General features: G+C 44.6%; 1 protein-coding gene across 1 annotated transcript; it reads right to left on the reverse strand.

Moving 5' to 3' along the window:
• Positions 1-20,109: 20,109 nt before the first annotated feature.
• On the reverse strand, positions 20,110-22,834 carry LOC143359649 (uncharacterized). The gene is made up of 2 exons (XM_076797738.1): positions 22,514-22,834; positions 20,110-20,717 (listed from the first exon to the last, which is right to left on the reverse strand). The coding sequence occupies exons 1-2, from the start codon at positions 22,526-22,528 to the stop codon at positions 20,433-20,435; spliced, it is 300 nt and encodes a 99-aa protein (XP_076653853.1). The 5' UTR covers positions 22,529-22,834; the 3' UTR covers positions 20,110-20,432.
• Between the last annotated feature and the right edge of the window lie 2,510 nt (positions 22,835-25,344).

The following is a 25,344-nucleotide window of genomic DNA, read 5'->3' on the forward strand; positions in this document are numbered from 1 at the left end:
TATATTCACGTGCGCAAAGTGTGCGCGCCGTTGAACAGGAATCGGCTCGCGCGTCTGATCATGGTCAGCCTGTTCTACTTCCTGCGCGCGCGAGAAACCTGACGCACTTTGGAAACCGATTTTTTTCTCGAAATTGAAGTCCCGCAAATTTGATTCTACATTTTCGAGTTATTTCTTTCCGCAGAATCATCCCCTTTCCTGCCGTGCCAACGGATTCTAAACACCTCGTATAAATGATCTAAACATCGACAGTTTGTATAGGTATGACACGCGTGAGGTTGGAACTAAAATTTTTTCCAGAATCTTTTAGAAGGAAGAGAAAATTTACATTTATGCCTTTTATATATTCTCCGGTGGCTAAATATCGACGATAACAAAATGTGACTTTATTTATAACGCGAGGGGTTAATATCATGCGTAGACTGCGGATCTCTATGCACTTATGGCTCGCGGAAATTTTCACAAAATGCTGCAATACAAAATTCCACAGAATTCAGTACGATTTTTCTTTATTCCAGATCTGCAAGGCTCACTACCACCAAAAATTCGATTCTGTTTCCACTTTCCCAAAATTTGATACAAAAATTGAAAATCCCGTAAACACCCGCAGTCTAATCACGAAGGATCAGTGACACGAGACGACTAATGTAAACCAAGTTCCATTTCTTTCCCTCGCGATTGGAACTCGACTCGAATTCTCCTGCAGAGCTCGCGAGGGTTAACAAACGTCGCGATCCGGTTATCGGCCGGAGAGATTCCTCAAAGAATTTGTAGAAACTCGTGAACCGAGGAACCGGATGTAACGTGGACGATCGGGGACGAGAGTAACGTGTCTACGGGATCCGTCGAAGCGGCAATTGCGATAAGTGACCGTTCCCAGTAAAAAGACACGTCGAGGCGGAGGGCAAAAGGGAGGAAAGAAAACACGGACAAGTCGGAAGTCCAAGGGAGAAGGTAGAGGGGTAGGGGTCGGAATCGATAAAGCAAGATGGCGGCGTACAGTACCGCAGAGTACCGCAGCCTAGCTACCACGAGATTAACCTCCGCTGCCTACTACACCTACCACCTTTCTACCTACCAACCTACCTGCCTACACAGCTATCTACCTATCTACCTACCTACCTACCTACCTACCAACCTACCTACCTACCTACCCACCAACCTACCTAAACGCCGGTTACGTGTACACGCGGCCAGTATCGGCGCAATCACGAAACTAGTCGTGCCGTGTGCCGTCGCCTATGAACGTTGCCAACCTATAGAAACACGTGGCCGCGATTACGCCAACCGGAGGACGATCCGAGCAGTCCGAATTGTCCAAGCTCGCCGGATCGCTCCGGGCTGCCATTGGTCCGAGATATTAACCCTTTAACTGCGCAACACGAACGCCCGAAGAGTCCCCCGATGCGAATAGATGGAGGATGTTGCTTTGAGGTTGTTCGCTTTGCAACAAAAGCTTGACTGTGTCGCTCTGCTTCTGCTTCAATATTATTTGCTAACCCTTGGAACGGCGACCCTAAGGCGCCATTAAAAACGACCGCACTGTTATTTAACGCTAGGTTTACGGAGCGCTAAAAGTGACTATTTTGCATTAGGGTTCGCAAATCGGGTCCCCATGCAGAGACACTTAGGAAGGAGCCGTCCTTATTTTTCTTGGTAAAAATTGCAGAGTTTGTAACGTTTCTACGACAGCTCGGCTTTCGTTATAGTCGAATCCCGTAGGGACAGAGTTCAACGTGGTCCTGAGACCTCGGTGCTTTCTTTGGGCACAGCAGAATGATCGAGAATTCTATCAACCCTTAGCACTCGAAGGGCGACTGTAAGACGCCACTAAAAATTGCTGTATCATTATTCAAAATATTTTCTACATTATTAAATTTGTTCGTATTTAATAAATGACTAAACACTTCAGTAGTGTACAAGTAAATTCCACCATTTTTGTATGTGTAACCTGAAAGAAATCTATAGAAGGGAAATATTCTAGGTCGGAAGAAATGTTTCGTTTTGGAGTTGAAATGGCTCCGAGTGCAAAGGGTTAATAGGATAGATAAAGCGTTAACGCATCGTAGAGTGATATATTCAAAATTTTTGGGGGACGTTTCGACAGATCCTTGAATCACAATGGCAACTTCGGTCGTGAACGAGTCACCGCCAGTAATTGATATAATCGCCTTCGGTATTGTTATGCAAAAGAGGAGTTCTAAGCTCGGCATCGGTGCAGCAGAATTATTGAACACGCTGTTAATAAGCTTCCGGTAGAGCAAGTGTTACACAAACTGTTGTCCCGTTAATAGACCCTCGTCGTTTCCTGCCGCCTTATTGGCCAAATGGTCATTGGCCGCCGCGTGGCGAAGATAGGAACGCTTCAGGATTGAATTGAGTTTTTAGGGTCGACAATTTAGGACATAGGACTGCCCTCCACACGTCGGTACACCGTCTCCGGTGCCAATTCCAACCTACCATTTCGTATCTCGCGCAGACCAGCGGGGATCGACCAGCCTCGGGACAGTCTCGACGGTGCTTGGCTCTTTTGGAAATGCGGCGAAGATCGGATCTGGCGAGAGAGAGAGAGAGAGAGGGAGAGGAGGGTCGCTCGGTTAGGGGAAAATCGTTATCGTTATACGCGGTGCTCGAGGAACAGTCGATCCGATCCAGCGAACACGGTTGTTCCCTCCCTTGTGCGTTGCGCGATTCGCCCCCTCTCTCCTGTTCTACGGTGTTCACCCGGCGACCCTCGTTGCGACTACCTTTTTTGTTCATCCGTATTCACCCTCAAGTCCTCTTCTTGCTCGACTCTTACCTACCTTCCTCCCCCTCTCCCTCTCTCTCCCTTTCTTTCTTTCTTTCTTTCTTTCTTTCTTTCTCCGGTTTGTGTCGAAAGCGACGACCGCCGCGCGCCGTACCGAGAGGAGACCCAACATCGATTCTTTTCTCGATACTCGGCCGAATCCTATTTCTCTTCTATTCTCGACGCGTGCACGATCGACTTCGACGAGACGCGGCCGTTCTACCTCGAACCGGACAATGCAGAAGCTGCTCGGACGGCGTCGGAACACGCTTCGGTTCTCGCCGGTGCTAATGCACTCGGTCACGCGAACACGTTAACCCTTTGGCTGCTTCACAGTTTCCAAAAAATTGCGAGATCTATCGCCGAATGTTAACGACCTCGAGGCGCTGCCAATTTTGATACGGTTGCCGAAACTTGCCCGGAATTTAACCTGGAATGCCGCGATTCTCCGTTACACGTGTGAAAGGCAACATCTGTGTTCAGTAGGGTTCAATGAAACGCCACTATAGTGGTTTCCGTGGAAAGCATCAGTTTGAACAGTACGAACCACTATAGTGGCTTCCGTGGAAAGCATCAGTTTGAACAGTACGAACCACTATAGTGGCTTCCGTGAAACGCTTCAGTTTGAACCGTACGAACCACTATAGTGGCTTCCGTGGAAAGCATCAGTTTGAACAGTACGAACCACTATAGTGGCTTTCCGTGTAACGCTTCAGTTTGAACCGTACGAACCACTATATTGGCTTCCGTGGAAAGCATTAGTTTGCACGACACGCCACTATAGTGGTTTCCGTGGAAAGCATCAGGTTGAACCGTGCGAACCACTATAGTGGTTTCCGTGGAAAGCATCAGTTTGAACGACACGAACCATCAGTTTGAACAGTACGAACCACTATAGTGGCTTCCGTGGAAAGCATCAGTTTGAACAGTACGAACCACTATAGTGGCTTCCGTGGAAAGCATCAGTTTGAACAGTACGAACCACTATAGTGGCTTCCGTGGAAAGCATCAGTTTGAACAGTACGAGCCACTATAGTGGCTTTTATTCCCTTCGTGGCCAAGCCCGCCGTACCTGGGAGACAGAGTTGCGGACGAACGCGCCGTACCTGGGAGATAGATTTGCGGACGAACGCGCCGTGTTAAACAGGTTAATTATTGTATGAATTATACAATTTACTTTTTAGAGATACTGCCGTCTCTAGCATCAGACTTCCGTGCATCCACTATTTGTTCAGTTAAAATCACACGTTGAAGTCCTGTACGGCGTCGTCCAATCACGACGTGGCAGAGGGGGAGCCTGATCTGAACCGTCGAAAATTAACGAAATTTTGAGAATTAATTGCAACTATTGGGTGGAAGCAATCCTTTTGAAATTTTGGAACTATTTTACTATACTGTTGAAGTAACTGAACAAATTTTTTTTAGACGAAAAGAAGTTTGCATAAAGGAGTTATCACGACTTGTGTGCAGTCTATCATTTGAAAAGATGTTTGACGCCTTGCAATGCAGCACTTGCTGCATTCGTTTTTATTTTCAAAAACTGAATATATTCGTTTACTTGAAAAGTAGAGAACTGTGGAAATGGTGCCATTTCTGTGTCTGTGTGTGTTTGCTGTAGAAATGGCGCCATTTCGAACGAAACAGTTCTACTCCAAGGTCCTGCAGTAAAAGAACGAATCATAACAATATTTAAATGCCCCTGATGATCAGGAGACATCAACAAACACGTGTACAAATAAATGCACGGTGCATTTACCCTGCATCTGCCTCCCGAGGCTGATGCCTCTCAGCAACAAGAATGTCAAAGGGCGTCTCATTTTTCCGAATTTCATTAAACGTCTCCAGGAGGGTATTCTCGAAGGGTCGTATAATCGATTTATGCTAATAAATTTGACATTCCCCGACCCCTTACGTGACATTCCCGCTATACCCTTATATCTATAATTGGCTACCTGCGTATCAACTTTCGATTTCTTTTTCAAACTTCTTGAATGTCTTTGTTGACCAAGATTATCGTAGATTTTTATGATCTGGAGCGATCGGAAATTAATTTACATTTAATGCATAAAAATATTGATGAAGTATAAACTGCTACGTCGTTAACCCCTTGTGCTACGATTTCTATTACGGTAGGTGTGATACGAATTTGTTGTTCGATATTTCCTAGAAGAAAAAAAAAATTATCTACTGGATGCCTCTGTCTTTTTTAATGGCAATGTTGACAACGTAAAATTTTATTTTGATTTAGAAGAAATCAGTAACACACTTGTTTACTAGATTTTATGCGAAACTTGCATCACGAGTATCTGGATGTTATTATGGAAGGGATTAACCCCTTGCTCTAGAAGAGTCTAACAAATACGTTATTAATTTCCCTTAAACCGAGATAAAATTCTATTTTGGCATCGTTAATGTTCCGAAGAACATGCAGACCATACGATGGACACAAATTTTCTCCTTTTCCTAGGAAATTACGAATCGCAAAGAACTTCTAATCACCGAAACCGTAAAATAAACCGTATCTTAAGGGGTTAAACATCGCATGAAATTTCAGTTATTGACATAAAGGGTCAAAGTGCCGCATCTCGCCGCGTGTTGTCGCGCCAATTCGAGGGAGAGCTCTGCCGGCCAGGAAGAGATCGCGACGCGTCCTCGACGGTCGGATCGGATCGGATCGTCTCGGAGGGGTGGATGGCCGTGATGGTGGGGGTGCTTTGACCGCGTGAGGGGGAGCAGATTGCGAGCGAGGTAGACTTGGAGAGGGTAAAAAGGGAAGACCGAGATGGGCCAGAGCGCGGGAGAAGGAGGAGCGAGAGCCAGCGCCGTAGGAAAATAGGAGAAAACCGATAGGGGGAGGGAGAGAGTGGGGGTGGGTATGGTCGCGCAAGCGTCAGCCCCGAATTTCCCTCGGGTTGATCAGTCGTGCGTGGCACTCGACGCGCGCGGTGTCTCGTCCCTTTCGGAGTGTTCTGTTCTCTCTCTCTCTCTCTCTCCCTCTCTCTCTCTCTCTCCTTCTCTCTCTCTCTCTTTCTCTCTATTCTGCGAATCGTTCGGTTCCTTTCTCCCTCGGTGCTACTGTACCAATTTCTTTTCTCCTGATCTTAGACGCTCGTCTAAGGACGTTCGGCATGGAAGGCCTCGAGGATAGCGATCGCGAGCGATTCGCGAACCGTCGGTGACTCGGTGACCCAGTGGAAACCCGTGGCAGGTGCAAACAGGTGCGAACAGGTGCGTCGCCTCGAGTCTTCGCCTCGTGTCCGCGACATTAGGTGTGGTTTATTATCTTTCTCTCTCTCTCTCTCTCTCGCTCTCTCTCTGTGATGCTTGGAGGCGTGCTCGATGTGTGCCGTTGATTGCGTGTGACACAGGGGGCCCGAGTGTCGAAGGAGTACTCGAAGAGGTGTAGTAGTCGTCGTCCGACCGTAACCAACCACGTGTCTCGATCGAACGTCAAAAGCTCCGAGCCGGAGCAGGAAAAGCTACGAGGCCAAGTTCAACCGTCCTCGTCGCACTTCGTCGTCTTCGTCGTCTTCGTCGTCGTCGTCGTCGCGCGTTTCTCCGTTTTCCGACCTCGGGGCTCTGCTGGCTTTACCTCTTGGTTCCGTCGCTGCCGACGTCGACTCGATACCTCGATACCTCGATGCGAATGCCGCTCCTACGAGGGAAACCGGGATCGATATTTACGAGGTAGGACGAGTGCTCCCGTTCTATGAGACATTCCGGATCCAGGGATCCACGCTACTAGCGGATAAATCGAGGAAAGATCGGCCAAATTGAATCTCCGATATCCTGGATGTCCGCCGATATCCGGCTGGAATCGCACGCGCGCGAAAATATCGCCGGTCGTTTATCCGACTGGGACAGCGACTCCGTGTGGTTTTTTATTGGAAAGTCTCAGAGGGTTCTAGAATTTTCTGCCCGGGCTGATTGATGGGCTGCGGGTTTTGCAGGGAAAATGAAAATTCTCTGCGTTAGTCGTGAAACACGGAAGCTGCTAAACAATGCTAGACAATGCAACGGTATTTTTAACCCTTTGCACTCGAAGCTGTTTTAACTCCAGAACGAAACATTTCTTTCGATCTAGAATAGTTCTCTTCTATATATATTTCTTTTCGTGTTGTACATACGTGCAATTTACTCGTACAATACTTAGTAATTTATTAAATATAAAGATATTTAATAATGTACAAGATATATTTGGATAATGATACAGCAATTTTTAGTGGCGCCTTACAGTCGCCATTCGAGTGCTAATGGTTAATTCGTCCGAGGCATCACTAAAAATTATTATACTGTAAAACAAAGCAATTCTTGCATTATTAAATGTCTTTCAATAAATCGTTTAAACATTCAGCTGTGGGTACGAGTAGGTAAATTCACACAAGTTTCAGGAAGGCGTCGTATGTGAGGAAAATATTTTGGATCGAGTGTCCAAATTTCGGAGTCAAAATAGCTTGGACTGTTTTAATGTTTCAGTGATTTCACTTTTCATTCTTGTCAGAGACGCGTGAAACTCGCAGTCTGATAATCAAGCTGTCGTCCGGGATAGAATAATTACGATAAATATTTCAGACACGGTTGAAGTGAAACAATTTGATATTGAATGTATTGTAACGTTGCCGGATCGTCCGATATCGCGAGATTCAAGTGTTCCTATCGCCGTTTTCACGAAAGATTAGTTATCTAGGATTAAATGATTGGATTTCGTCGATCCGATACGATCTTCGTCGATGTAAATTAACCCTTTCAGAACGAGACGCTGTTCTACCACGTGTCCCGACAACTCGCACCAGTTTTATGCGTAGAACAAGATCGTATACTGCAGAGATCAACTGGCGGGTCCGTTTCGACCCGAATCTTCGGTAGTCAATTGAGATTGTTCGTACCAATACATCGAAGAAGAAAATTGATAATAAGCAGACTGCGGATCTTTACGGCTCGTGTAATTTCGTGAAATGCAAGAAAGCATTGACATTAAAATATACAAAATATTTTCAGTTTAATCTTTCAATCTATTCTACTCGATGCAGTTTCTAGAAATTATAGCAATGGGAACTTCCATAAAGGTGTCCGCAGTTTAATAATAAGAGTGTCAATGGACCTATTTGTCAAGGGTCGTTGCAAGATTTAAATCGAAGAAAACGCGCGTTTAATGACAGTTCGTTGGACACTATTGGAGAACAATTCTTGTCGAACAATATTTGTCGAACGATCTCAGCGTTAGAGTTGATCGGGGAAGGGTCAGGCGATCGGCTGGAGATCGAAAATATCCGGGACATCCTCGGCGTCGATTAATCGAGAGTTTCGTCGGAGCGGCTGTCCACTCGAGTCGCGCGGAATGCTCGTTTTCGCGGCGACACGATCCGCGCTGCGTCCAAGAAGGGAAGCGTGTGTGGGAGCGATGCCGGGAACGCGGCCACCCGCCTCGAATAATACTAACACACATACTTGGCTATCGATTTTTCAGAGCCCTACGTAACCTCCCCCCGTAGCGGCGCGTTCGTCCGAGTTGCCGCGTTTCACCGCGGCAAAATTCCTCTAGGTCCCGTGTTCCCTTTCCGGGCCACTGCACCAAAAAACAAAAACTAAAATCAGGTACCAGTACCATTTCGATGGTACAAGGTAAAATTCGATGAGTTCTTGCAGGCAGATTTTTGCAATTTCACCAAAAATCCTCGAGACTCCTCGGCTTTTGGGGATTTTATGAAACGCAAAATAACGTAACTACGTAATCCTATACAGTATAGTCTTGATCGCAGTTTGCATGCGCTTCCAGTAAAAGTTACCGGGGCACGTACACATTGTTCGTCCTTTCGATTTCCCGCGTCCGCAGTTATTAATGTGCCAGCCGAGTACGTGTATACAGATTGCACTCTGCATAATTTATCAACCGGATTCGCATTAACAATAACGGCTAGAAGGAGCACGGCAATTGAGGGCTCAAAGGGGTAACGGTCCAGCAACGTTACAAAGTACTGCGGAACGATTCGGTGTGTATTCTGGGTGCGTAACTTGCCGGGGCCGACCGTTAGATCTGTCCTCGGTTAATAATGACTGGACCGTTTGATTTAACGGCGTCATTAGACCCGGCGCGTCGCCGTACGAAAGACATAGGAGTTTCGGGAGCTGTTACGACTCCATCCCGCGGGACAGACTCGGCGCTTCACATCGTGTCGCGGTCGGTGCGTAAACCTCGAGTAATTGGCCGTATTAAATTTAATAATCTAACCGCGGCCCGTATTTCACCCGTTTCCGGTTCTCGCCGGACGATCTCTCCGGAGGATCGCGCTTCCGCGAGGCGTCGCGACGCTCTCCGCGCGCGTCGATCAAAGGCCCCGACGAGTCCAGAACCCCGTGGAACTTCTATGCAGGTTTAGCCGCCCCCGGCGATGCTCGATCCCCTTGTCGCAGCTGCTCCGAGCTATAGCTCGCGTTCTTAATAGCGCGTGATGTCGGAACGAGCCCCGACAGGCACCGTTGCGCTCGGACTCGCACGCTATGCGCGTCAAGCGCGGATGCATAGCGAGCCGTTTTTATTACACAAGCGGCGCAGAAGATCGGCCGCTCTCTGTCCGACCACCTGCGCGTTATGCGGAAACGGAGATCGCGATCGGAACGTCGTCGCGTGTCCATCGGCGATCAACGGGACGCCAGCCCCGTCGATACCGAACGGTTCCACGATCATGCGCGCGGGACGCGTCGTCCACCTACTTTGCATTTCGATGTTTGGGAAATTCCATCATTTTTCCGCGCAGAACATTTCATTTCCAAGGCGGGGGCACTGCTTCGACTTTCGGAATTTTCTATGCTTGAACGGCGAGAGCGACGGGAATGATTTTTGTGCGGGATGATGCCGTAGACTCTACTGAATACGACAGTATTTTTACTTTGACGGTATAAACATTTTGAGTTGTTTAAACGGTGTGCAGAGAGAGTATCCATTTTAGTTTGAATATAGGGACATATTTTTGACTTTGGGGATTTTTCTGTCTCAACAGTGGGGGCTATGGGAATGATTTTTGTGCCGGATGATGCTGTAGGCTTTCCCGAATATGGCCGTATTTTTTGTTTAGTGTTATAAACATTTTAAGTTGTTTGAACGGTGTTCGAAGAGAGCATCCATTTTATTTTGAATATAGGGCCACATTTTTGACTTTGGGAATTTTTTCTGTCTTAACAGTGAGGGCTGTGGGAATGATTTTTGTGCCGGATGATGCTGTAGACTCTACTCAATACTACAATATTTTTTCTTTAACGTTATAAACATTTTTAATTGTTTAAACTGTGTTCAGAGTGAACGTCCATTTTATTTTGAATTTAGGGCCATATTTTTGACTTGGGGAATTTTTTCTGCCTAAACAGTGAGGGCTACGGGAATGATTTTTGTGCGGGATGATGCTGCAGACTCTACTGAATACGACAGTATTTTTACTTTGACGGTATAAACATTTTGACTTGTTTAAACGGTGTGCAAAGAGAGTATCCATTTTAGTTTGAATATAGGGCCACATTTTTGACTTTAGGAATTTTCTCTGCCTCAACAGTGAGGACTATGGGAATGATTTTTGTGCGGGACGATGCTTTGGACTTTCCCGAATATGACCGTATTTTTTGTTTAGTGTAATAAACATTTTAAGTTGTTTGAACGGTGTTCAAATAGAGCATGTTTGGTAGATTTTGTTTGAGCATCTACGTGACGGGGCTGATCTCGGATATCGAGTTTAGCTCACGCTAATCCGGGGAACGAACGCAGGGCATTTCGATGTGGAAAAGGTTGTAAACTGGTCGATGCTACGATTCGACGCACCTTCCTCTGGCAGCGTTTAATCCTGATTAATAGAGGCGTCGACGAGCTTGATTTATAGCGGGGGTTGCGCGAATCGCGTTCGATTTAAACGTAAAGACTTAACTTAGGGTTAGCTTAGGGTGATCGGATCCGCGCGACTGAGGATCGAGGCACACGGTGTCACAGCTAAACGAGAAGTAATTAACAAGCAAAATTCTCCTGCTGCGCTAAATTATGGACGCCTGCAACGAGTACACTTTTTCCGTACAACGTTGCAAACGTTTCACCAAAATAGAATCTGGTATTTGCGTCGTATGGGGATAGAGGATGATGCAAATGTTGCAATATTTAACCGGCTGGGTGCCGATGAAAAAATGAGTGAAAAAGAGGGAATAATATTTTTCCGTTTTCGAGAAAATAAAACGGAAAATCCGTAAAGCTCGTGTGCCGTACAATTAGTAGGCTGCAGGAAGTACAGTGATTTCTCTATATATGTCGCCAAGGCCTGGATGATATATGTCGCGGAATTACCCCCACTATCCCCACTATCTCTAGCCGAGGAGTGTAAACATAACACGACTCGAGTATGTCTCCTGAACGATACATGTCGCTGGCGAGACCCGTGTTGTTGACATATATCGAGAACGCACTGTAGAATGAGGTGGCCATGATCAGACGCATCAGCCGATACTGCACGATCGCATTACTCAATTAATACTGGGTTTACGGAGCACTAAAAATGACTATTTTACATTTCTTTATAAAAATAACATGAATATATCTATCACAATCTGTAGCCATTTTTGTAATAATATATACCTAGAGAAATCAATTTGTGAAATAATTCCTCATGGATCCATGTTTGCAATCTCAATATTCGTGAATTGAAAATATTTGAATCCGTCATTTTGACGGGTCCCGTAAATCTAGTGTTAATCGAGTCTCCGAGCTGTTGTTAACCAGTTAGCTGTGTTTGACGAGTGTACTCGTCACGAAGAAATGGCAATATTTCGAGTCATGACGAGTATACTCGTCAAAACAGCTATACGGTTAATGTTTGCGACGCAACTTAGGTACACATTTTTCAAAGGGGTCGCAACAGCTACCTGGATACAAAATATGAATCACGTTAAATATTTTACTGGAAAATTGTCGTGCAGCGAAAAACAAGTATATCATGTTTTGGTTAATAGTGTTGGCAGGGTGCACACAAGTAATTCTTCGAAAAAGAAAAATCTAAAAATCGATTCGACCGGTGACGTTTCCACTGTACAAAATTCCAAGTCCTTCACAGAGTCCAACCCAGATCCGTTTCCACAAAAGGCACCGGATATCGAGTTGGTCCACAAGCCTAAGCGATCGTTTCCATCGTCCGTATTGAATATCTCCATCCAGGTTGGACCGTCGGTTTGCCGAATGGTCGAAAGGCCGTATCGTCGCGTAATCGGCGGTTAATTGAATCGAGAACGGAGCGCGAGTCGAGGGTCGTAAGGCATTCACGGAATTCGGGTAATGTCTGCTCGGTTCGGGACAGCCACCTTTATCGATCCAACCCGCCGTCTTCGTCGTCGTCGCTGCTCCTGCAGCGCACCGATTTTCGGCTCTCCCCGCGCCAAAGCCACCCTGCGAAAAAACCGGGAAACACTTGGACCCGGGGGTTGGAACTACCCCCGTTGCCACTGCGAAATTGAAGAGGGTCCTTTGATTTATGGCGGAACTGTTCTCCGGGACCTCCGCTTTTCGCGCTCGAATTTCGTAAACTCGCGTTTCTTGCCATTCCCCCGAAAATGCTTCTCCCTCTCTCTCTCTCTCTCTCTCTCTCCCCTCTCTCTCTCTCTTTTTCTCTGAAAGAACGGCCCTCTCTCTTCATCTCGTTTCCCTAGTGAAACTTTTCAACGACGCCCACGAATCGATTTCTTCCAATCACCGAAACTATCCCCCTCTCGGTGCTCGATGAAAATACGAGACTATTTTATCGTTCACGACTTTGCCTCGAGGAACAATGAAAACCTAACAAATTGTCCGTATCACCTTGATCCTTCAGGGACCACGCTCCACGGACTCTCGGTTTATTTCTACATTGAAATAATTGATCGACTCTGTCCAGTGCTGCGGACGTGATACGTTGATCAGTTAAATTTCTTCTCGCTTTTCATTGCATCATGCACGCACATAATCGATTTTCGATTATTCGAATTCAGGCCGAGGGTCCAGGAAAAATTCGCTTTAGAATACATTTATAGATGTCTTCGTACGATAAATGCTGATTTTATATTGAAATATGTAGTAGTAACTTCAGATGCAAGTTCCGTAGTAAAACTTTAGAAATTCGATTAACACTGACTGCCAAACTAGAAACCCCAAAAAGGTAAGTTATTTAATGAAATAAAAATTGAAAAAAATTAAATATATGATATTGAGTAGTCCTCCAACTTTCTAGAATTGTACAGATCCTAATCGGTGCAATGAATATATTAACGTAAAAATTCATTTTAAAACCTGGGCAAATAATTCCGTCACATATGGGTGACGTGGCAGTCAACGTGTTAAACGTATATATATATATTAATAAATTTAGTAGGAAAAATTGAATTTAATCAGATATATATAAATTCTCCGATCGGACAGGCCATATTAATGAATGTAGTAGGAAAAATTAAATTTAATCAGATATACATAAATTCTCCGATCGGACAGGCCATATTAATAAATTTAGTAGGAAAAATTAAATTTAATCAGATACATAAATTCTCCGATCGGAGAGGCCAATCGAGAATTTTTATTTGATCTAATTCGAACACTCTCCGAGTGATTTTCGCTTCAAGCTTACGGTCAGAGTCATGAACCTGTTGACATACGGAATCGTTTCAGCGAGTCGATGAAATCGCGCCGATTCGCACGGAGCTTCGAATTACTGGCGAAAAGGGAACTCGAATTATTTTTGAATCGAGAACGGATGCTCCCGCTGGAAACCGAGCGGCTCTTCCTCGTTCTGGTGTCTCGCGACCTTTTGCCAAAATTACGCAAATCGTCTGCACCAACGAGGGATGTTTCGGGTTCTTTCGTTCGCCATCGGATTCGCGCGAATAAGCCGAGATTCCCGATAAAAAGTGCCCCCGGGTTTGCGTCTCATGCAAAGACGATAATTAGCGTTCGCCGATGAACGAAACGAGATTCGGCGGGTCGTCCGAGCGCATATAGGACGCATCGTTCGTTTCCTGATTAATGGACGCGTCCCCGATGCAACAACGCGGATTTCCACACAGTGGGTGGCCTCTCGCGAAATATTATTATTGCTATCGATCGTCGCGAGAACCTTATTTTCAATTGACGCGAATAATTGACGAATTTATTGACCCTCGGCCGTCCCTCGCGATTTAATTTGCCCGTTCGCATCTAATTGGCACGGTGATGAATGGACTTGCGGATGTTTTTGCAAAATAAAAAATGTTCGCTTGATTGCAAGACTCGGGAGCGAAGTGAAAATTTCTTTCTTGTTATTTTAATTATTTAAAACCGATACGCTGGTGCCCTTAAATCTTTTTAATATGTCCACTGATTTAGATTGTGCTTACCCATTTTTGTCATAAATGCATAAAATGCGCAGTCTATAGTGATAAAACATCGATCAGATGGAGAATGATAAGTATTAGAAAATCCAAAGAAAATGATAAATATTAGATCGCCCCACAAGTTTTTTTTTTGTTTCGATCAACGTGTACATCGAAAATTTAGAGTAATTTTTTTAAAGAAAGCAAATGCCATGGTAAAGTGAGAGGAAGCTTGGGCAATAGAAAAACATTAACAAATGATGGCGCTGTTTTACTTGTGACATTACGAAAGAAATTTTCAGGGGAATCCGATAATTAGATTTCTTCGGACCTTTATGCCAAATAAAAATTGTCTACCCGAATTTCAACAAACTGGAGCGAAATGAAAATTAATTTTCTTTCTTAATATGTTTGATAGGTCGAAAATAATATAACACTATTTTCAAATTCTTATATATCTTTACTGTCTTCAATTACACCTACTCGCGAGTGTCGCTATATGAATGTACACTAATAATTAGATTGAATTAACAGAATGAAACGAACGAAAGGCGTAGAAGGGACAGGGAATGCTCGGCAAGGGAGCATAATCTCGAGGAGCGAACAATAATGAAACAGAAGCTCGGTCCTCGCTTTGAAGTTCTAATCGAGCAATTATCTCGTTACTCCTCGTTGAAGAATCTCGATGCTCGTCGAACAGCGTCGCGCGTCCCTTCCAATGAATTTGCTTCGCGCTGGATATTTCGGTGAATGAATATTCATCGGCAATCAACGGATGCAGCGGGTGCATAGCGTGTGTCGCTCGTGTGCGTTACGTTGCGTGGCAGGCAATCCGGAAGAAGACAGAAAACCACAAACCGCTCCGACGGAGCCGATCGAGAAGATGTCGCGGGAATCTATTGGGTAACCAAGAAAGTTCGCGTCGCTCTGATCGATACAGATAAACTATACGCAAACTGGATCAGGGAGTACCTTGCGGAAAGGTGATGGCCACCTTCGGCTTCTGTTGTGCGCATTCCATTAAACAATTTTCTATTCCCTTCCTTCGCACTAGGCTTACTCCATTATTCTTAATCCACGATTATCGATAATGGTAAAGATTCAAACAAAAATTTATTTCTTTGGATACACAGCGAGTTATATGTCAACAACACGGCCGTCTTGTATCGTCAAGGAGACATACTCGAGCCGTGTTATGCTCACGAGGTATACCTAGTGGTGGGGATAATTCCGCGGACGTTTATCATCCAGGCCTTGGTGACATATACAGAGAAATCACCGTATACTGTAAAAGAAATGGCTGAAAATTTGGATAGATAGAATTTCGTTGTTTTTGTAAAGTAGAATAAGCACATTTAGCGCCCCGTAAACCTAGTGTTAATTAAAGCTTCTTCGTAAGCGTTTCAACGTGTAACTTTGTTTGTAATTATAATCATTTTGAATCTGAAACGAGACTCATTTCGCAACGAGCTCGCTTCCAATCAACATACTGTGCTCCCCCTTGAAATTTCATCACGACAAAACCTAGAAGCGGCACGTACCTTCTTGGTTACCTGTTAATTGGTTCGAGGGCAGCCATTGTCGCGAGGAAAATCGCATTGGGTAGCTTCGTATCGCGAATTCGGTGCAGTGAAGGGCGAAAGGGAGAGAAAAGGGCGTGCAGAAACGGAAGACAAAGGGCCGACGAGCGTCGAGGGTCGTCGCGGCGCACCGGGACAGGAAACCAGGGCTTGAAAACTGTTATGATATCGATCTCTGCTTTGAAGAAGCGAAATTTTCGCCTTCAATCTAATAAGCTCAACTATCAAAGAAAAAATAGATAAAATAAACTGTATGATACTGATCACTGCGAATCGTAACCAATACAGAACAGAAAATATTTAGAAGAAGACAGCCCTGAAGAAGCGAAATTTTCGCCTTTAATCTAATAACCTCAACTATCAAAGAAAAAATAATAAAATAAATTGTATGATACTGATCACTGCGAATCGTAACCAATACAGAACAGAAAATATTTAGAAGAAGAAAGCCCTGAAGAATCGAAATTTTCGCGTTCAATGTAATAACCTCAACTATCAAAGAAAAAATAATAAAATAAACCGTATGATACTGATCACTGCGAATCGTAACCAATACAAAACAGAAAATATTTAGAAATTGTTAAGGAAAGAGAAGGATATCTGTATAGTCGCTGTATCTTCAATTTTTATTTCTATTCAATTTTTATTTTTACTTCTTCAACCTTCCTGAATTTTCTGAAGCCCAAACAAATTTGTTACGGCGACCACATTAGCACAAAAATTAATTCTTAAATCTGTCCAAGAATAATTCCCATGCACAGATGAAACGGTGGTGTTAATTTTCCTGTTGGTTCAGACCCTAATTCGATGGGTTCGAAAAATCTATTAGCGCAAAAGTTTACTTCTTAAGTCCAGAGAATTTGAAACTTTCCGCTGACTGAAAATCCAGGCTTGTTACAGATGCGTGATCGCGACGTTTATATGACAGTTTCGAACGGTCATTTTCGTAGGCGTTTCCCGCAGGAAACAGGGAGACGGAAGTCGGACGCGACGTCGAATTGGATTCCGTCGGGAGAAAACTCATTCGATTAATTACTGGACATCGAAGATCGGCCGGAGGTCGGTCGACCTCGACCTCGGCAGGATCCCCGGGGACAATCGCGTTAAATCGGCTTTTGTTTGCGGACAAGCACCCGCAGGACTCGTCCGGACAGACCCTTCGTTACACGAAAGCCCGAATTTCGTTCCGCTCGTTATCGCCGCGGACGTCTGCCTCGAACGAAATTAATCGCGCGCTATCCCCCGAAAGGAAAATCACGCAGACGAGAAAGAGAGAGAGAGAGAGAGAAAGAAAGAGAGAGAGGAGAGAGAGAGAGAGACGGCTCGTTATTTCTTCCCCTTGTTCGTTTACGTATTCTCTCCGGCGTTCTCCAATTTCTTCGTCCAGCCCGTGTATCGGCGACGAGATCGATACGTCCGAGAGCTTTTTCAATGTTCCCCTTGGAAAAATATCCTTGCACGCTCGCTGGCTATCTCCCCAGAGGACGCAAAGGCGGCGCGAACGACGCAAGCGCAGCCTGGAAATTAGGTGCCTCGTGTTGGGGCACTCTCGCGCGTGTTTACTCATCGGAATTCGCATTAGCCTGGGCCTCCGAGCTCTCGCAACCCTCAACTAACCGTTGGTCACGCGCTATCTGGAACGCTGGGAAATTTTCTGGCTTTCAAACGAGGACCCAACGATTTACATATGAATCTTTCAGTTCAGTGTGCAACAAACTCTGAGATGTCTTACTTTGCTTCTAAAAAGGGAGGCCAGCAATCATAATAATGGTTAACGGTTAATATCTATGGTATTATTCGTTTAGACGATTGAAGTTGTTCGTCAGGAGCTTCGATGCCTGTTACATTGTAACAACGAATAAATTGTTCGAACTGAGAATGTTCAGAATTACTTGCGACCTACCAACGAGTCCTTTATACCATAATCCTGAATGGTACATGTGTGCATTCATACCTGCGCTCGTCGTCTCTAATTAGTTGTGTTCTCCCTTTCCCTTCTACTAAATGCGATGGTAAAGTAGAATAAATTAGAGTAAGGGTGCGTTGACGTCAGCTGCTATAAAAGTTACAAGACAGTAGAAAATCGAAACTTTCGGTTACTTTTTCTCCGGGATACTGGAAATGATTCAGAAAAAGGTAGCGCAAAATGCGAGAGAAACGCTCTATGCATACACATGCTATGTGTAAATATATGTGTATGTTAGGGAGCCCAGTGACGACAGGTGTAGAGTTTCTATCTGGCGGAAGCGAAATAACTAGAAAACGGCGAGGAGGGTAAAAAGATTTACTATTTCCGAAGACGGTCGGGCAAAGGGTGGGCCGCGATACGTCGGGCTACGTGACACGTTTCTCGATAGGGCGGTTTCCAACGCTGACCAAATGTTCGAAAATGTACAGTTTCCAGCGGAGGCGACCAGCAACGCAAGGAAATTGAGTGTCGTCGAACGCTGAAGTGATCGGCGGACATCTCGCAACGTCCCGAATCGAAGGACCGGCGAAACCACTCTTTTCTATCAACATATTAGGTCGTCCCATAAGTTCGTGCCGTTTACTCTTGTACCATTTAACCGGTTAGCTGTTGCGACCTCTTTGAAAAATGTGTACCTAAGTTGCGTCGCAAAGATTAACCGCTGTTTGAATTACAGCTGTTTTGACGAGTATACTCTCCATGAGACAAAATATTGCCATTTCTTCGTGACGAGTGTACTCGTCAAACACAGTTAACTGGTTAAGTTCTAAAAATCAAATATGTAATCACCCTTTTAATCCACAATCTCTTCTGACCTTTTTGGCAAAGACATCGTCACTATAAAATTTCTGCGGTTTTTCATTAAAGTACCTTTCAATGGTGAATAATATAAACATATCCACGGCACGAACTTATGGCACGACCTGATGTTTGTGACATGATTTCGTAAATCTTGAGAATCAATGGCCCACGGCTCGCGACTTCCTAATAATAATAATAAGTTCAATAATAATTCCGGCGAATAATTTCATTTGGGATTATTATACAAAACACATTATACAATTTTTAACCTTTCCCCTGGAGATGACAGAGTTAACCGTTCGCCATCCTTTGCCGAAAATTGTTCACCTTCTCCTTCTATAAATAATTTTCGCACTTTATTGTATCGGAATATATTAGTATAAACTGTACTGATTTATTTTGGGAACTACATTGATTTTGGGAAAATTGTATACCAACTTTATCCATCTCAGGCGAAGTCTCTATAAACGTTCATTGAAAGTCAGTTAACAAGTTAAGCTTTCTTTTAGTATAGCACAATCACTGAAAATCGCATTAATAGTCTCCAGGTAAATAAAAATCAATCACAACGCTCCCGTTCCTCTTAGGCTCCTCTTAGTTAGACTACTGAATCTTTCTGCAAAATCTTTCCTCATTGAAATAGTTCTAACAAATTAAAAATAATATAATGTCGACAATTTCCAGGTTACCATAGTTATTACTCCTGGTTACCCGGTTATTCCAGGACCCCATTTTCGCCACAATTGCATAAACTATTTATCTGAACATCCGACTCTTCAAGTACGGAGAATAACAAAAATCAAGATCGATTTGCAACGAGTTTTATTATCCTCTTAACCAATAAAGTACAGTACCCACAAAGATACACTATCAACTATTATCTGAACACTATTTCTCTGAACACCTGGCTCTTCAAGTACGGAGAACAAGAAGAATCAATATCGATTTGCAACAACTTTTATCATCCTCTTAACCAACAAAGTACAGTACCCACAAAGATACACTATCAACTATTATCTGAAAACTATTTCTCTGAACACCTGCCTCTTCAAGTACGGAGAATAAGTAGAATCGAGTTCGATTTGCAACATGTGGTCGCTAATGACCACTGTGATTGTTGTTAATGGGACCACTTTAGAATAAACGATAAATAAAAGAAAAAAGTTTTATTATCCTCTTAACCAATAAAGTACAGCACACACAAAGATACACTATTAACTATTATCTGAAAAAACTATTATCTGAACGCCTGGCTCTTCAAGTACGGAGAATAAGAAGAATCAATATCGATTTGCAACAACTTTTATCATCCTCTTAACCAACAAAGTACAGTACCCACAAAGATACACTATTAACTATTATCTGAACGCCTGGCTCTTCGAGTACGGAGAACAAGAAGAATCAATATCGATTTGCAACAACTTTTATCATCCTGTTAACCAACAAAGTACAGTACCCACAAAGATACACTATTAACTATTATCTGAAAAAACTATTTCTCTGAACGCCTGGCTCTTCAAGTACGGAGAACAAGAAGAATCAATATCGATTTGCAACAACTTTTATCATCCTCTTAACCAACAAAGTACAGTACCCACGAAGATACACTATTAACTATTATCTGAACGCCTGGCTCTTCGAGTACGGAGAATAAGAAGAATCAAGATCGATTTGCAACAAGTTTTATTATCCTCTTAACGAATAAAGTACAGTACACGCAAAAGATACAGAAAGACACGTGTGCCTGTCAAATGGTTAGTGACGCGTTCGAACGCGGTGACTTGTGAAAGGGTATGTCATAGATCGTGCATCTCGATCGGATCAGGACAGCTCGCGGATAGCTCGAGCTGTCTAGATATCGGGTTGCAGTCGTCGTCGTCGTTCGGCTTAGCTTAGGTGGACAGTCCTTGGTAGATGAAGTGGTCGATGTCAGACTGGATGGTCCGGTTGGATCGGTTTAGACGACATAGTACGGCGAGGAGTATGCAGAGGCGTAGTAGGGGTAGCCGCTGTAGGCCGCGTACGGATAACTATAGGCAGCGGGGGCTGTGTACGCAACCGGGGCTGTGTACGCGCTGTAGGCTACGGGGGCGGTGTAAGCCGCGCCCACCAACAGCCCTCGTTTGTTCCTCAAGTTCTCAGCCTCCGCCGGTACCGATTCCGCGTTCGCCGGTTGCTCGATCGACTCGGTCTCCAATGGTTTCGACAGGGCCAGGCTGACCAGGCCGAGCAAAACGAGAGCCTGCAATCAAACATCGCGTCGTTTCCATCAGTAACTCGTTAATGTCAACGATCTTCTTCAGCGAGATCGGTTTGTCGTTTAGACCCGATCCGCAGCCCGCAATTAGACTTCTCACGAGCGAGCGGTTCGTTCAAGTATACCCGCTTTGGTGCCGATCATGTTCTCAACCCATTTGCATCATAAGGAAATATGGAAAGAAGGCCCTTATCACCAAACTTTTTTCAGCACTCCAGGAAACTTCTGAACTTCGTATTTCAGCGTTATGAGAGAAAATCAGAAAGTCAGCAACACCCTCCGTTTCTATTTTTCAGCTAACGAATATATACGCTAATGATGCAAATGGGTTGAGGGAAATCGGGGATCGATTTAAGCTGAACCCAAACGCTGCAATTAGGTGTGCTGGGTTGCGAGCAAATCTCTTGTCTAGTTTGAGAGAAACATGCGTGTCGGCTTCATTTCATTTTTAACACTAGGTTTACGGGACCCATTTGACGGGTTCTGATATTTTTAATTTACTATTGTTGGGATTGTCAAGATCCACGTGGAATTGCTCAACCGATTGGAAGCCCTCGATACTTTGATCTTTTTGACATTGCAATACCTGCCTTTTTAATACTGCCTTTTTGACATTTTGTTCCCATTTTGCATATATTTTTACGTTTGACTGCATTCGCTATATTTTCAATTTACTGAGATTTTAGATTACTGAGATTGCAACGAGGAGGGATTATTCAACAAATTTATTTCTCTGGGTGTACAATATTACGAAAAAGATGTCTAAAAACTAGGCTTGACACATTCTTCTTATTTTTATGAAGTACACTTTATGAAGTAAAATGCTTTTAGTGCTCTGTGAAACTAGTGTTAAGGGAATATTAAATCAAAGTCGCTGACAATTCGAAATTTGGTGGTACTCGCAATAATGAAGATAGCTAAAGGTGGACACGGCAAGCAGCCCAATATTATTTAAATATTATCTAAACTAATTTCCGGTCTAACTGATCCCAAAATGTTGAGACTCCTTCTGTCAGTTAAAGCGATTAAAATTGCTAATTGCTTCTTAACCCCCAGTTTTAACTACTACAGTAAACACACGTAACCACTGCTTTGATAGCTCAGTTTAATGGCGGAAACCGTATCTCAAGATCAGAATTCTTTCGAAAGTTCCGACCAAGTGAAAAGAACTTTAAAGATCCGCCAGTTTGAAAAGCTTAAAGATCGCAACTGGGGCCGAACCTCATTTGACCACTGAAGAACTAGCGTACGCGTACGACGTAGCGAACTGCATTCGGGGAATGAGCATTCGGCCTCATTGCTTGAAAAGCAGGCATCGTGGAAACGTTTTTACCAAGAATAACCGGGCGGCAAAGAAAGCGAAAGAATACCTGTCGACTGAGTCTTTAGAAACGATTTGAACCGACGCGTTACTGCACAGTGCATGCATTAATTGAATGGGTCTCTTGTAAAAGGGCGTTTCGCGAAATTCACAAAAATACGTAAAAATAATTCGTCGCTCTATTCTATATTTCAGAACCAAGTGCTCGAATACTAAAAACTTTCCCAAAGTAATCTGCACGAGTGAGCTTTCTCTCCCAAAGATCGTTCGTATAACCAATTTCGACTCTGCAGTTTTCAAAGAATCTGCTTCGACTTCCCAGGAACGCGTCTCGATATTCAATATTTCAAATGTTCGCGGAGAACGTGTCGCACAGAGCGTGTTTTCCGAAGAGAAGAGTGCGTGTACAGCGGAGAGGCGATCGTATGCACGGGTTAAATGCGTTGAAGCGTGTACTCACTGCGATGCACTTCATGTTGTACGTTGAGGAGTAGGTGTGACAAGCTTGGAAGCACGTTGGAAATCGATTGATGCTCGAAACTCCGGACCAGCAGTCTTTTATACTTGTGCGATCGCGTTGTCGTCGGCGTTACGTGCATCGACTGGTAAACTTTACCTCGCGTAATCGCGCATAATTATTAACCTCTTGGCGTTATTCGTCCAGGGTTGCATCGCGAACAAGCAACCTCGCCGTCGACGAACGCACGGCTAAAGGTTGAGCAACGCGTCCTTGGCCGTTGTCCAAATCCGGACTGCGTGAATACGTTTCTTCGATTTTCGGCTTTCGCGTCGCGATATTTTCCCGCGGCGAAGTCAACCGTGGCCATGGGTCCTCGAAAATCCTTGGAAAAACCATGTTCCGCCACGGGGATGAAAAATAATAGGTTGATGCGATACGGATTATTAGGCGTGGAAATATTAGGTACGCCGGACGTGTCCGGTCGCATAACAACCGCCGCGACAATGATCTACGGGTCAAGAGTGGGGAACAGCTCCCCCATTGAAATTCTGTTTGGGCGACTAACGCGCAACCTCGTCGCTCGTAATAATTTTCACGACGACGATTTAGCTATTCCGTCCTTGTAACCAATTGAACCTCGCTCGCGGCCACGATACCTAAATGGTCCTTCTGTCGATCGCTACGGTGACCCTGTGCGGCAACCCTTTCGGAGCCAACGCACTCGAAATTAAACAGAGGGGTCTCGAGATCGCGGAAGACAAATCGATTGACTTGTTCTGTTTGCGATAACTGAGCTGAACAGACCACTCGAATTCGTTGCTATTGATAGTCGTGACAGTGCCCCATAGGGCAATCTGTGTCCACGTCTAACTCGGACTCTCTACATTCTTGAAATGTTCAGCTCCGAGAATACCAAACTTTCCAATTTGCTTTTCTTCCAAATTTTTAAGAGACCCAACTAGGCACTGCTTTGTTCCCCTCGATTTCGGAGCCGGGACAGTGCCCCAGAGGGCAATTTATGTCTATACCTAATCTGGACTCTGGAAACCCTAATCTTCTCCCCCCTCTCAAATTTTAAGGACACCTAACCGGGGGTTGCTCCGTCGCTCTCGGTTTATGCAGAGCCGGGACAGTGCCCCAGGGAGCAATATCTACCCGTGCCAAGCAAAGACTCCGAATCCCCTAAAAATCTGCCTCTGAAAATCCAAAAATTCCTCCTCTTCAATTTCAAAATGCCCTAACCAAGGATTGCTTTGTTTTCCCTCGATTTCCGTGGAGCTAGAACATTGCCCCGGAGGGCTATGTAACTAGCCTAGATCTTGAATCGCCTAAAAATCTAGCCCCGAAAATCCGAAAATTCCTTCTCTTAAATTTCAAAATGCCCTGAGTGGGGATGGATTTATTTCCCTCGGTTTCCATGGAGCTAGAACAATGCCCCGGAGGGCTATCTATGTAACTAGCCTAGATCCTGAATCGCCTAAAAATCTAGTTCCGAAAATCCGAAAATTCCTTCTCTTAAATTTCAAAATGCCCTAACCACGGATTGCTTTGTTTCCCTCGATTTTCATGGAGCTAGAACAATGCCTCAGAAGGTTACCTACGTAACTAGCCTAGATCCTGAATCGCCTAAAAATCTAGCTCCGAAAATCCGAAAATTCCTCCCCTTCAATTTCAAAATGCCCTAACCAAGGGTTGCTTTGTTTCCCTCGATTTCCATGGAGCTAGAACAATGCCTCAGAAGGCTACCTACGTAACTAGCCTAGATCCTGAATCGCCAAAACATCTAGCTCCGAAAATCCGAGAGTTCTTTCTCCTCTCAAATTTTGAAGTGTCCAGACTAGGGATTGATTTGTTTCCCTTAATTACCACGGAGCTTGCATCCCCAAAAAATCTAGCTATGCTCTCCGCTCTCCTCATCTCCGAAATATTCAGCGACCTAAACCGAGCTCTCGATTATCCTCGGATCTTCCCACGCATCCCGGAGTTTCTCCTCGTATCAACGAACCTTCTTTCCTCCATTGTGTGCGGTGTTTGGTCGCAACATCACGTAGAGACCATAAATTCGGTAAACGTCGCGGGACAGCGACGCGTGGTCCAGCATAGACAGCGAACGGTCGCGTCGCGTCGCGTCGATTCCAACGGAAACCAATATGTCCGCAGATTATCGACTTTGCCAAGCAAATAAGACCGGTAATCCTTTCGGGACGTCGCCCGTGAGACCGACCCCGTCGTCCGTTTACTTAGAAACTTTTCCTGCCAAACTACCCCATCGAGGTAAGAAGGTTCGAAGAACCATTTTCCGACGGAAATACGCGACGCCGCTGAACGAACCGCGAAAGAAAGGAACATGGAGGGGGATCGATCGAGCGAAAGAGGCGGGAAAAAAGTGGTTTATAGAGGAGAAGAAGAACGAAGGAAGAGAGAGAAAGAGAAAGAGAAAGAGAAAGAGAGAGAGAGAGAGAGAGAGAGAGAGAGAGAGAGAGAGAGAGAGAGAGAGAGAGAGAGAGAGAGAGAGAGAGGGTGTCGAAGGCATTGTGTACACCAATTCACCACGCTAATACGGAGAACGCTCTAAAGACCGAACAACGGCGGCACTCGACGCTAGACAGCCACCTTGCTTGCTTGCTTGCACGCCGTCTTCGCAGCCTCTAATTACCCGATGGTATTGTCAGCGAAATACTTGTAAAGACACGAGAAATTATCGGCGAGACTATGGATAACCTGTGTGATCTCGACGGCTGAAAGTGCCCAAACGACGCCAGTCACGTCTTAGGGTACGCTTATGTCGACCTCGTGCTTTCACTGATGATGGATGCAAAGAAATTAACAGG

Source organism: Halictus rubicundus, chromosome 12 (genome assembly GCF_050948215.1).
Source record: "Halictus rubicundus isolate RS-2024b chromosome 12, iyHalRubi1_principal, whole genome shotgun sequence".
Taxonomy (NCBI): domain Eukaryota; kingdom Metazoa; phylum Arthropoda; class Insecta; order Hymenoptera; family Halictidae; genus Halictus; species Halictus rubicundus.